General features: G+C 40.9%; 1 protein-coding gene across 4 annotated transcripts in view; it reads right to left on the reverse strand.

The window, feature by feature from the left end:
- Positions 1–13,508, reverse strand: part of MSRB3 (methionine sulfoxide reductase B3) — an 82,687-nt gene that overhangs the window by 7,085 nt on the left and 62,094 nt on the right. For all 4 annotated transcript variants that reach the window (XM_077178863.1, XM_077178862.1, XM_054631986.2 and 1 more), the window contains one exon: positions 409–506. In XM_077178863.1, the coding sequence (XP_077034978.1) occupies positions 409–506 (98 nt within the window). The remainder of the gene's footprint in view (positions 1–408; positions 507–13,508) is intronic.

The following is a 13,508-nucleotide window of genomic DNA, read 5'->3' on the forward strand; positions in this document are numbered from 1 at the left end:
ATGCACAGTAATGTAGAGTGATGGAATCAGCACACAGACAGTTGCTCCACTGCTTTCAACTTCTCTCAACTGCTCACATGTGGAGTCAGTCGGACAGGCTCAGGCTCAGGAGCTCCTTTGAAGGGACCCTCTTCAGGAAGACTATTTTTGTACACTCAGCACCGAGTCCAACCATTTACATCTGCTCTGTTAAATCTCACGTGAGACATGCAATGTGCATTCCAACGATCCCTTTGTGCCTTCAGCTCATTCCACCCAGCTTTTATGCCTACGACCCACTGTGCTCTCTCACAATTATTACTATTTAATAGAACTGAAAGGTTTGCAAATCTCAAGGAAAGTACATCACACTGTAATGGTTTTTGCAGCCTTTGCCATTGGAATGGTCTGAGTGTGCTATAAGCTAACCTGACTGCAGGATATCTCAATCCGATGCATCCCATAGGAGAAATCATCGTTGAAAGCAATTGCATCAGGACTGATCACATCATAAAAGGAAGGCCAACCTGGAAAAGAGGAACAAGATAGGTAAAAAAAGAGGGTGTCTTTGTGGCAGATAGCATTGCAAAAAGCAGGACAGAATCACACTTTGAAAAATGTTTATCTGACTCCAGAGCATGGAAATAATGAAATGGAGATTTTTTTATCCTAAACCACTTAGGTACTTTGGAAAACTTCCCCCCCCCAGGTACAGTTGTTTACAGGAAAGGACTAAGCTTCCCCTAGCTGCCCAGCCTCCATCTCCACAGGGATTCCTGCACTCCACCACAAGCAGTGATAGCAGTTTAGCTTGGGGACAAAGGTCCCAGGTAAGGCAATTCAGCTTTAACCACGAGTTAAAAAAACCCCACAAATTCCACCCTGAATATAAACAGCAAGGCTTTATGGAAGAGAAAGGCTTTTGCTTTTGCAATATAAAGATACTTAAAAAATTAATTGGGAAATTGCAGTTTAGAGCCCCAAAACATGCCTTAACCTTTGCCTTCCCCAAGGCAAACCCAAAAGGATGTGTTCAGGCACTGAACTATCACACATTAGAGGTAGTGAGGTGATTATTATTGTGTCTCGTGTCAAAACAGTAATGAGTGCTTCAGATCAGACATGGACAGGTGAAACCATAACTATGCCTGTGTTAGACACTAGTGGAGGATCTGCATGTGGTCTGTATCCAGGATAAAACAACTGCACTCACTAATGTACATGTTCAAAGCAGCTGATAGCTGAGCACTGAGCTGCATGACCTGACACCAGATGATGATATGTGTACCTGACCTACCAGTAATGGCTACTTACCAAAATAGTGGCCTTCCACTCTTTAACTATTCCGCACAAAATCTCCCCCTCTCCACAACACAGGTAAACAACAAGGCAGTGGTGACCCAGAAGATACCCATTACATAGTAACTTCTCAGCACTCCTCAAAAGCCATCATAAGGCTCCATTTCCTGAAGCAGGGTTCCCACATCAGCAACTGACAGGCTTTAAGGTCATGTCAGCATCTACCAGTGCCCATCTGAAATCTCACCAGCTATCTGTCCTTCTCATTCAGTCTCTTGCCAAATATAACATGCACAGGCAGCTCTTACTCTCTCCCTGTATTACCCATATGCCCAAGAATAAAGAATTTCCTAGTTTCTTGTCCTAATATTTGTTGAGCATTTGCTACTGATGATTTCATAAAATGACTTGCAATAAGCTATTAAGAAACACAGCAGTAGCTGTGAATCACTGCATGCAGATGAATGAAGGGTGTATACAGCTTTCCATAAGACAAGTGAGTAAAATTTTCTATAAGTAAGTAAAAGGAGAGTGGAAACTATCAACTTTTCCAAATGCGGGTAGAGAAAATGTGTAAACTGGAAAAAGATCCATATGTCTTCAGTTGTATCCTAGATTATTAAATATGGAAGAAGATTTATTAGGATGTAAGCATAACAAGGATATTTTTTTAAACAAAGAAATGCTCAGAAATGTGTTTTTCTTCCTTTTCAGAATACACATACAGTAGCATTTCTAAGCTACCTGAAGGTATTGCAAGTCATAAGTCCTATGCTCACAAGGTGCCTCCTACCACCACAATTGTTTCCACCCCAGAACTTCCTACAGAAACAAGAAGAGTCATCGCCCTCTCTCCAATGATTACAAATGGAAGAGCTACAGACAGCAGGCAGACTGAGGAGCAAGCACCCTGAACAGGGAAAATATCCCACAAAACAGGAACTCAAAACAATGCAGCAATGCTAACTGTAAAAAAACAATTTATAAATCCTTCCCCTCATGCAAAATGTTGCTGTCAAACAACTACCTTCACAAACAGAAAAGGAGTAAACACATGACAAGTTTTGTAAAAGGGGTTATCCTGTTGACAGAAAAATTGATGTTTCCTAATTGGTGGCTCCTTTCCAACACCATTTGTCATCTTCTTAGCTGGGCCTCTGTCTAATGAAAATTGAGCTAGTCAGAATATTTTTAATGAAGCCTTATTTGTTTGTTTGTTTGTTTGTTAATTTAATAATTTTGCAAAGAAGACATTGCAGTTTGCCCTTGTGTGATGGCAGAGGAATTTCAAAGAGAGAGCTCTTTGGAACAACCATCTGATCATGTGAAAGCCTTTATAGAAGGCAACCTTCAGGGCTGCAGAAATTCTCAAAGAAAACCATGCCTCCTTCATTATATCAATGAGGGGGAAGCTTCAAAGACTGCAACACAGAGATTGAAGCAATCTGTGTCTTGCTGAGAAAATTATCCTGCGAGAAGAGTTTGGAGGAGATGTGTTTATGTCAGCTTTGACATTAAGAAAGACCATCCATCCTTCTTTCTCTGGACTTCTCCTTTTGGTCTTCCCATTCACCGGAGAAAAATTATTTGCTTTGGATGCACTCCATACACTTCTAAAAATGAAGTCATCTGAAACCTATATAAACAGGCAAGCTTCTCCTAAAGTGGTCTTTGTACCCAACTGGAGTGACTTCAGATTAGACTGTCAGTTCATGCTACATGTGACACATGTTCCAAAGGCTCCACCACTGCCGCATATGGTCCCCAAGAGAGGGACTAGGAAACAGATCTCCACAGTGTGTATTTTTAACTCCCTGCCAAACTGTCTCTTCTCGAGTTACATGGCAGGCCAGGCACCAGCACTCCCAGGACCAGCCACTAACTCTGTGAGGGTTAACTGAAAACTGAGCAAACCTTGGAACAGACAATGTCCTGAAGGGCACAGTGACACACACTGTCATTTTGCTGATCTTGAGAGGAAGATGAGTGAATTGCTCATTAAGTTGATGAGCCAGACTGACCAGAAAATCAATCCCCTTTTGCAGTCTCATTTCCTCTCCTGAGGTAGAGTGGAAAACCCATCTGATAGCTTGCTAAGCCTTCTTGCACCATTTTGTCTGCTTCAAAAGCTGCCAGGAACAAGCTGTAGCAGCAGTAGCCTGCTTGCCTGCACATCAGGCACCTCCCAGTGGTGTAGAAAGCCAACCTTAAAGCTTCTGTCTATACAAGAAGTAAATGGCCCAGCAGTGGCCTCCACTTTGCAGGCCCCAGGCCACTTTACCTGTCTCCCTGGCTGCAGCCCCTCCACTCCTGCCCTCCTGCCTCCTTCCTGCTGTAAGGCTGCAAGATGGTTAGCTACCTTTACATTTTAGGCTGCTCTAAGCTGTCCATTAAATCTTCAGCTCACCTTTGAAGGCTATCTGGCTACTTGTTATGGGCATGCTCCTGTAGGGATAGGGGTGAAGATGACCATTTTGGATCTCTTGTGCTTCTGCTAAGCTGAGAGAAACAGTAACCCTTATCACAGCAGAGGCTGAGCACTGGTGGAGACCCTTTGTAAATCCTGGTTCCAAGACTCAACCCTCCTTGGATGATGGCCCTCTGTCAAGTCTAGCCCATATGTGATGGGCAGCAGGAGCCAGGCCATCCTTTTTAAGGATGGTTAAACATACCAGCTAGGAAGAAATAGCCTCTGGAGGAAAGGGGCAAAGGGTAATTGCAAGAGAGAAGATGAGGGTGGGAGGAGTTTACCAGATGAATGAACAACTTCAAATAATATTTATACTTTTGTGTGTGTGAACAGCAACTAAGATTCGTGAATACATTTATCCTTGAATGCAAAGTTTAGTTTGAGGGGCAGTATAACATAGCAATTGCCAGCAATTTTTATTGCGTTACAGACATTTTAAATGGTTCATTCTTAGAGTCACAGACAGTTTGCACCACACTGGCAATATAAACAGGATTTAAAATAGGAGTCTGTCGTGTTTGTGTTCACTCCAACAATTCTTTTGCATGGGAGTCAGGCCACTATGTCCTAAGGGCCAGTTTCTGGTAAGTTAATAAGCAAGCCACAAGCGATGAGTAGTTTTTCAAATATACAGCAATTATCATTTCTTAGATCTAAAATACGCTTAATAAAGCAATGAAACTTTCTTCTGTCAAGTATTTAAGTGAAAAGCATGTGTAAACTGAACATTACTGACAGATCTTTTCTGCTCCATCCTGCATGAGTAACAGAGAGAATCTTACGCTGCTGGGAGTCACACATAGAGTCATGTCCTATTCTTTCTCTTTTGAGGACAGTTCCCAAATATTTTGTAAAAGCTGTGTAGCATTTCTAAAATTCACTCTACATGCCCTCACCAAAACTGAATCTTTTGTGTTTTATAAAGCTTTCCCTATTCTGGAAAAGAGGAGACAGTGGTTTTTGCCTCTTTGTCAAAGAATGCTTTCTTGCCTGGTATTGCCCTGGGCAGCAACACAGGACAGGGAGGAACAGAAACATTGAGTCTGGTAACCAATGCTGGATGCTGCTTTTGCCACTCTGGGCAGAGGGGTTAAAATCATTCAGAAGAGGCCATCTTCCTTCTCACTTCAGACCTCCTATTCCAGGTACCTGATTGAGTCTGTATTTCTAATGAGCTAGTCACAGTGGGCACCTATACAGGCAGCTGGCACAAGGTGGGTACCAGGACAACACAGCTGCAAGCACACAGCAGTGTGTCCCAGAGAGCTGACAAACTGAACAGTCAAACTGAGATGCTAAAGTAGCTATAGTGCCAGAGGAAGGCAGCAAACACAAATAGTGTGCTCATAGTCCAGCCCCCATTTTGCGTTCCTGATACAAATATGAAACCCCAGCAGGAGTAGATTGTTTCTTTAACATTAATCCAGGAAGCTCCAAAGACCCTTATTTTGTGGGCTACTCCAGGATTCTTTCTTGGGGCAATTCTGACCTCATGCAAAAAAAAGAAAGACATTTTGTTCTCATAAACTTTTGGAAAGTCGTCTACCTGCTGATTGATTGATCGATCAGTTTTAGAAGCATCTCAAACCTCCCTCCAGTTTTGCAAGTTTGCACACATTTTACTGTAGTTAGATCTCCAACTTCCTAGTAGATGGATGCAAGCACTTGGACATCTAACTGTTAGAATTGTGCCTCTACAATTATTTGCAGAAGCAAAATGGCAGGTTGTTTTTGAAAATCAGCCCCGCTAGGCTATTTTTTTCCCTCTCCTTAACTAATACTCCTTTTGACATTTTTTTGAACAACACAACTGCAATCCCAAAGCATGTAATACTCTGACATAATTCCCATCTCATACACCTGCTGACTGGAGAGTTCCAGTTTCTCAGTAACTGTGATGTCCATGGTTGTTTTTCATTTTAGATCCCTAGGAGATTAAATCCAACCTGCATTTTATCATTCTTTGCTGTAATTATTCCAAGCATTTACTTCAGTGAGTTATTTACAGATGGAGAAGTAGGGGGAGATGGAAGACGTTAGAACTACCAAATGGCACCAGATGTAAAAGAGGACCTTGACCTGAAAAATACCTTGTTTCTCTGATGTGCTGTATTTTTAGAATTCTGATTCCCTTTTAACCTAATGTGGATTAATGAAAACCCAAAGGCTTTTTAAGGTACAGTCTCATCATTTATCTTCACTGAGAAACCATGTCTGTGTAAAAACATAAAGTGTATTAGGATTAAAAAAAAGGTAATAAAGCTTCTGCTTTGAAACTGCTGTAAAGCTGAAGGGCTTTCACTTTTTTCTTTCTCAAAGGTTTATTGAAACAGAATCTGAAAGACATAGGCATCCACAGCTGTAACTTCTCACATAAAAGTTTAATGTAGAACTACAAAGTGACATGTTGCTATTATGTAGGATGCCTGTACAGATATAGGGCTTTTTTTTTGGCTAGCACAGAACATCCTGGGCTATTTTTCTTAATATCTCCATGATGATGAATGAATAATGAATATTCTTACTCACAATTATTTTACTGTGAGGTAACACTTCTTTCTGTGGAGGTTCATGTAATTTATCTAAATGTAGCTAGAAACAGAATCAGGCACTGAAACATGCTTGTTCACCAGCAAACAGCTTTACATTAGATATGTATTCCAATGGGAAAAAAATGGCCATTCCTTTCCAGCACCATTAGATACAAGAAGGACAACACAGAACTGCTTTTGAACAGACCACACCGAAAAAGCATCAGAGTGGTAGCCAGGCAGGGGTTGAAGGTAACAACACAAAGACAAAATGAAACTTAATTTTGGAAGAAAAAATAAAGATAGAGCTTCTCTCTAATACTACCTGTCTCTATCAGCAAAATTGGGCTATTGCAGCAGGCAAATACTGTGCAGCCAGAACAGTGTGGGAAGGGAATTTTTCAAAACCACTGAACTTCTAATAGCTGCTTTTATGAGACAATTGCCATCTGTTTTTTCCTTTATGTTTCTCACTTGGGAAATAAAAAAAAGTGAAAGCCATGAATAAAGGTGGTATTTGTTTTCTTCCTTTACAGCACTCTGAGCATCCAAACAACTTACCATGAAACAGCATATGCAATCCAGATTTATTTCCTTGTTAGTGGGAGGAGGTTATATTTGTTTAAAATTACTGTTAAGGGAGATCTGAAACTTAGCGTCTACAATTTCATTTGACATCTGAATTTTTCAGAACAAGAGTGCCCCTGATGTCTCTTGAGCAATAAAAGCATGGGGCCTACTCTCTTTAGCAATTAATAACTCTATCACAATACTGCTCTTGCCCTAGCTGCTTCCTTTGTGCTTTCACTGTGGTCTAAAATACTGATTAATACAAGCTGGTTCTTTTAGAGTCTTCCTCTGTAATATTCAACATCTTGAATGTACAAGCCACTGCTAAAATCTCCAGGTAGGCAGGAGCTAGGATCTTCCTCATGTCTTCTTACAAAGATTGAGTTACTAATGGTTTCTTTCTTGGTTCAGGTTCAACAAAACTACTGAACCTAACTCACTTCCTCCCAAAGGACGGGTTTCTCCCCTCATCTGAATAGTGTCTCTTGTTACTTTAAATCATGGCTAATGTTTTTAAAAATATATCTTACACATAAGTCAGCTGTAGATCTTCAGCATCAAAGGAGCCAAACAGAACTGTGTGAAGCAGTGTAACCTTAAGCTATAATTTTAAAATGCCATCACGAAATCTCTCAAATAGTTTTTAAAATTTACTGTTGACCTAATAACCTCAGTCCAAAGCATTCAACTTCAAATAGTTGTTTTTGTTTTCCCTCCAAAAGCAGTATTGGTAAAACAAATATATATATTGCAAAATACCTTGAAATTTGTATATCAATGGGTTATCTGTGCAACTCACTTAAATTGCTAAAGTTTTCATAAAAGATGAGTAAATCAGGATAGCAGTAGAGCTGGCAGGCCTTAGATGGAAGTGATTTGATAAAATTGGAATTCTAATGCAATATGTTCACAGAGAAAGTTAAAAAAAACAGTAAATGCAACCTTGTAATAATCAACATCTGGCACTGAAATGAACAGCAGTCACAGAAAAAATACATATTTGAAAAATTTGTCATGGTGTCTTTCAAGTAATGAGCATCCACAAATTGTTTGTTGAAATATTTTCCTTTTAGTATTGTTATGCATGTCTGGGAAATAAAGTTTGTAAAGAACAGCCAGAACTCAGCTGCATGCTTAAAACTGAAACCACAGAGGTTACTGAATTAATTTTAATACCAAAAAACCCAAAGCCTGTACTGTCTTCCTTTTGCAGCTATATTCCTTCTATGAGCCTCCTTCACTAGTGCCTCTAGTATTAAATGCTCTAGCAGACAAGACAGGACAGCTGGACAAACATGTTCTCATCTCAACTGTAAAGTTATAATTTTCCCGTCCCACTAGTTTTCCCTTGAAACAAGGGGAAGTGTTACTACACTGATTAAAACAAACAACCCCCCTGCAAACAACAATAAAAAAGACAAATGCTCCCTTTCTTCCATTTACTTTATTAAAGGAGATGTCTAGGTAAGGGAACTTGGTCACAAACTAAAAACAGACATAATTTTCTTGGCCATGAAGGAAAACTTTTGTCATCTAAACCTGAGGCAGTTAGATGATGGCAATGTCTGATATCAAAGGTTGACAGAATAGAGCATTGAAAGCAGAGTGAAGACACAGCTTCAAACCACCAGGTCTCTAAGGGCCATTTGGCCACATGACAAGACTCTGCAGTAGGAGAGTATGGAGAGGTGGAGCATGGCTCCTTCTCATGCCACTGTGGAGAACAAAACCCTCCTCTTTGCCTAATATTACAGTTTATCCACAAAGCTAGTCCTTAAGATTGATAAATTTCTAGACCAGGATTTTTATCACACTGCAGGAACATTTCACCATGAACTACACACTCATCAAGCCCTGCAATGAACCTAGCCTTGAAGCCATGCTTCTCATGGGGAGTGCCAGATCTACTCTCTGCAGTTTTCTGCAGACTTCTGAGGAGACTTCTGCCACCCTAGACCTCAGGGTAACTTTACATTACCCTCTGCCTAGGACTTTGTCTCTGCAACGTGGAGTTCAACACTCTGCCACTTGCATAAAAGAATGCAAAATCCACAGGCACTACATAAAATCATAAAAGAAGAAAAAAGAATTATTTGCGGGGTCAGATTGTTTGGAGCTGCTGTTGGTTTGGAGGGAGATTTAAATCTTTTTAACAACCTCTTATGCAAACTAAAAGAGGTAGGTAGTAATGTGTCCTAGAAAATAAAGATGTTTCTTCACAGAAAACGCTGGCAAAAACAATATACATGTGCACACACACTCACACATGCTCCTTTTAAGTTTTCTGCAGAAAACTTTTTACTTTGAAAAAAAACCCTGTAAGTATTGAAACGGAAAAGCTAAGATTTCTGATTGTAATGTTCATCTTTTGGTTTCTAGGACAGTTTCTAGGGCAAAGCATGCCCTTTCTCCTAAACACTACATTTTCTTTCCAGGTTTTAAAAGGAAACTGTTTCACAGCCATACAGCATCATCAGTACCACAGTCCATAGAAAGAAACAGCAAAGCAGTTAAGACCAATCTCATGAGGAACTGCTCTCCTTTAATGCTTTGCTGGGGGAAGCCCAGCTTGCCTCCAGAATATCCCAGAATATATGGCTGCTGTATAGGTCAGCTCAGCACAGGTCTCTTATTCTCCTCTGTGCCTGTGCTATTCCTTTCATGACTATGTCTTTTAGGTCTTCTTTTCTTTCTTCATTAGCATTCTGTTACATTTTTACTCAAATAAATAATTCAAACAAAACATAAGTACCATACACAAAGTGTTCAAGACATGAAAGCAACTTCTAAGGTAAGCTAGGAACATTTGTCATTAGGCACAGTGCAAATGTTCACAGCGGAAGTCAATTATACTCACTACATGTCTTTGCACACAAATAGTACTGGTTTATAAACATACAACTCACTTCAGGGTCTTGTTTTCTTTTACGATACTCTAGGTAAAGGAATATGTACAAAGGGGTAATTTGCTTGGAAAATAAACCTGTTGCAATAAACAAGAGGAGAAATAAAAGACAGAGAGTAGCAGCAAAAGGAAATGCGCCCCTATACAGAAGAATACTGGAGAGGCAAGATCCTAAGGAGTGGACACAGTGCCTCTCATTGAGGCATTCAAGCAACTCAAAGAAAACCCTGTACTCATGCGGATTTGCCTCCATTACATGCTGCTTCCCACAACGTCAGGCTTGCCATCCACAACATCAGCTATGGATGCTCTTTGGATACTCTTTTCTCTAACGCTGATTAGTATTTGCGTTTCCCTGGGCTTCCTCCTCTGGGCCATCCTGATGTGCCAGTGCCACGGCTCCGCAGGGGCCATGGCCCAGGCCGTGTACCCCTCCCCGCCGGTGCCCCTGCCCCGTCCCGCTGCCGCCGGAAGGGCACCGGGGCTGGCACAGGCACGGAGGGGAACAAGCTCCGGGCGGGCACAAGCCCCGGCCCGGCCCGGGGCTGCGGGAGGCGCCGCCGCCTCCAGGCGCGGGGAGCCCGGGAGGCTCGGCACAGCGCATGGCCTTGTTCTTGTCTCCACCTGCTGATCCCATAGGCGAATGTACTCGAGGGAAAGCAGCCTCACGTGTAGACAGACAGACAGACAGACCCGGGGCACGGCAGGGCCGGCGTTCCGCCGACAGGGCGGCCAAGGCAAGAGAAACCCCTGAGCAGGCAGCCGAGCTGGCACTGCTGACGCTCCGTAAATTTCTGGAGCTCATGTGTCAAAAAGCATCACCTTCAGTTCGCTGAACCCTTCAAAAGAAGCACACACCAGGGCTCCAGCCTAACCTAGCTCTCACCCTCCTCAGAAAGGACTAAAAAAAAGACAGGGAAGGGACATACAAAGGCATTTCTCATCAACTGCTAAATGGCCCGATATACCCGTAACCTCCACTTCTCTGCTTTATAGCAAGAGAGTGATGAAAACCCGATGGGACAGCGTGCAGGCTGCACTTTGAGCCACCGGGTGCATTTTTGGAATTGGACAAATATTCTGAAGTGGACACCTGGGAAGGGCACGGGCAGCAAGGGGAAATACTGTCAGGAAAGAAAGAGTTTAAAACTACTAAGAAAATTCCTGACTACAATTTTAAGAGGTGAAGTGCTGGCACGGATCAGTTTTCCTGAAAAGCAGGAACCGAGCTCGGAGCTGGCTCCTGATCTGCTGTTTTGAAGACCTCAAAAGCAGAGCAATTTAGACAGCAACTTCTTCAAGGAGTCCAGCTAAAACTACAAGGACATAAAATTCCAGTCAGACACAGGAAATTCTTGGGGCAATTCAAGAATTTTATGAGTCAGAAGATAAAAATCCCTCTGAATACCTAAATAAACTAATCTAATGAAGTAGTCACCAGGAAAGGAGTGTGGTGAATCTGCATGTCAGGAAGGACAAATTTAAACAAACAGGAAATTGAATTACCTGAAGCTGTTTTCATTTTTACTCCTGTGCCCTGCTTCTATTTGTTTTTAAGGTGCAAACCGAGTTGATGGCTGCAGAAGCTGAGGGGACTTTTTCATTTTAGAGGAAGTCTCAATTTAAAAGAAATTAATTACCTGGCTTCCTTTTGAAAAGGTGGTAAGTTGTTTATTTGTGATTCATTATTTGCACTATTGCAGACCCTTCAGGGCCATGTGCAATTGGCCACTGACCATTGCAAAGGAATGAAGGGAAAATCATTGATGTAAAGTTCATAACAGAGCATTTAGCTGTTTCCCTGGCAAGCAGAAGTGAAGTTAAATACTTCTTATCAGGTATTTTACCTATGCTAGTAACTAGAGGGTTCATTCCCAAATGGATAGCTACAACTGGTCCAGGTTCATATTGAGGTGCATGATTTTGACATAGAAAAGTTGACAGAGAGGTTTCCAGAGAGATCCTCATGCCTACAAAGGTCTAAACTTTAGGTAAATGAAATTTTAAGACTGCCTGTGTGAAGTGGTATTATACAGAATGTTACCTCCCCCAGTGTATAGCTATGGAGCTATACATTGTCTAGACTCAAAAAAGAGGGGTTTACAATTGAATAGTATTGCATCCCAAATGCCTTTTATAAGGAGTGAGGAGCTTTTTCAGTTTATAACATTTTCATTAAAAATTCTCTCATTTAGGAAATGAAATAAATTTTAGCAAATTGCGCTTTGTAAAGATCATGTTAGAATTCCTAAAATTACAAAGATTGACACTCTTCTCATCATGTTGCTTGTATACTAAAGTTGAGCTTGCATTAAAGCCCTTTTGTTATCTCAGGTAAGAGATATTATCAAGAAAGTAAACATACTTTCTTGAAAAAATCCAGAGAAGCTGGATTTTTTTGCTTTGTTTAATGAGGTCTGTGATTTCAAAACTCTTCTCTTCCAGAAGAGACAAAAAGGAAAATTCTCTGTAAACAAGCTTTACTCCAAAACAGCTCTTCGGTTGACTAAAATATTTCATTATACAAAGAGTTCATTGTATGAAAACAAAAATACTGTATTTTAATTTTGATTTTCCCCTTTCATTTTATATTTCATACTAAAAATTGCAGATAAAAAGTTGTGCTGACATAATTTTGAGATGAAAAATGAAACCTTCTTGCCCAAAAGACAAGCCACTGGTCTCTCAGCTTCCACAGTCTGATATGCTGCAGTAGACAATGTGTTAGGCATAGGTTGAACTGATTGCAAACTACTTTTATATAAATTTAGAACACTTCTTAGTTTTCTCTCTGAATTGCCTGTCTGGATCCTCCTATTTGGGGTTGATTCTGGACTCCACTTAAAATACTAATTGTTTATATTAAACAGACAAGAGAATGTGTGATGTACTTTAACTGTCAAAAGTGTTGTGAACAGCAGCAGCTGGAAGAGGAATGTTTAATTCATTCCGTTACCCCCAAGCCTTTTAGAATCCTGTATCAGCAGCTACATCTTAGTCTTGCAGGCAAAAAAACCAGCATATGAAGGGGTGGTAGCACTGCAAACCTTATTCTACAGGGGAAAAACCAAGGGACATTCATGTCATTATTACATCAAACTAGAGTATCACTAAATCTACAACAGTATTGATGCATCTGTGAAAGCTGTGCATGTTTTTGTGTGGAACAGTTCACATACTATGTCTTGTTTCTTGTGCTGGTTTACTCACTCTGAGCTGATGCCAGACACAAGATGCAGGTAGTGATGGGAGATACCACTTGAACTATTCACTGTGTGATATTCCTAAAAAAGGGCTCTTAAATCTTCTGGACATGGCTCAGCAGCCTGTGTGAAGCTGTGAGGAATAATAAGTTTCTGCCCCTATTATTCTGACAGGGCAGGTCAGATGTGCTCAGGACAGTTCCCCCACCATAACTGTCGCAGCATAAGTTTTTGCTGGGACCATGGATCCTGAAACAAGTGTAAGAGCTGTTACTTAAGAGAGCTTAATAAAGTCCTTGCTAAGTATCAAGATCAAGTTATTTTCAACCTTTCAAATTTTCAAGAGCACAAAAGCATCCTATCACATTTATACTATTTTGTGTATATCCTTGAGAAAACCTTCTAAGTAAAACAGTAAATTAGCTGCACATAGAAATATGATCCTTCTAGTGTCTGAAAACATTAGGTAAAGACATGCAGGAGCTTGTGCAAACTGCTGTAGTGCAGGTTTTCTTGGTTTTTCAGGCCTGACTTCTGCCATGTGGTTTGGG

The sequence above is a fragment of the Agelaius phoeniceus genome, chromosome 5 (assembly GCF_051311805.1).
Source record: "Agelaius phoeniceus isolate bAgePho1 chromosome 5, bAgePho1.hap1, whole genome shotgun sequence".
In the NCBI taxonomy this organism is placed as follows: Eukaryota; Metazoa; Chordata; class Aves; order Passeriformes; family Icteridae; genus Agelaius; species Agelaius phoeniceus.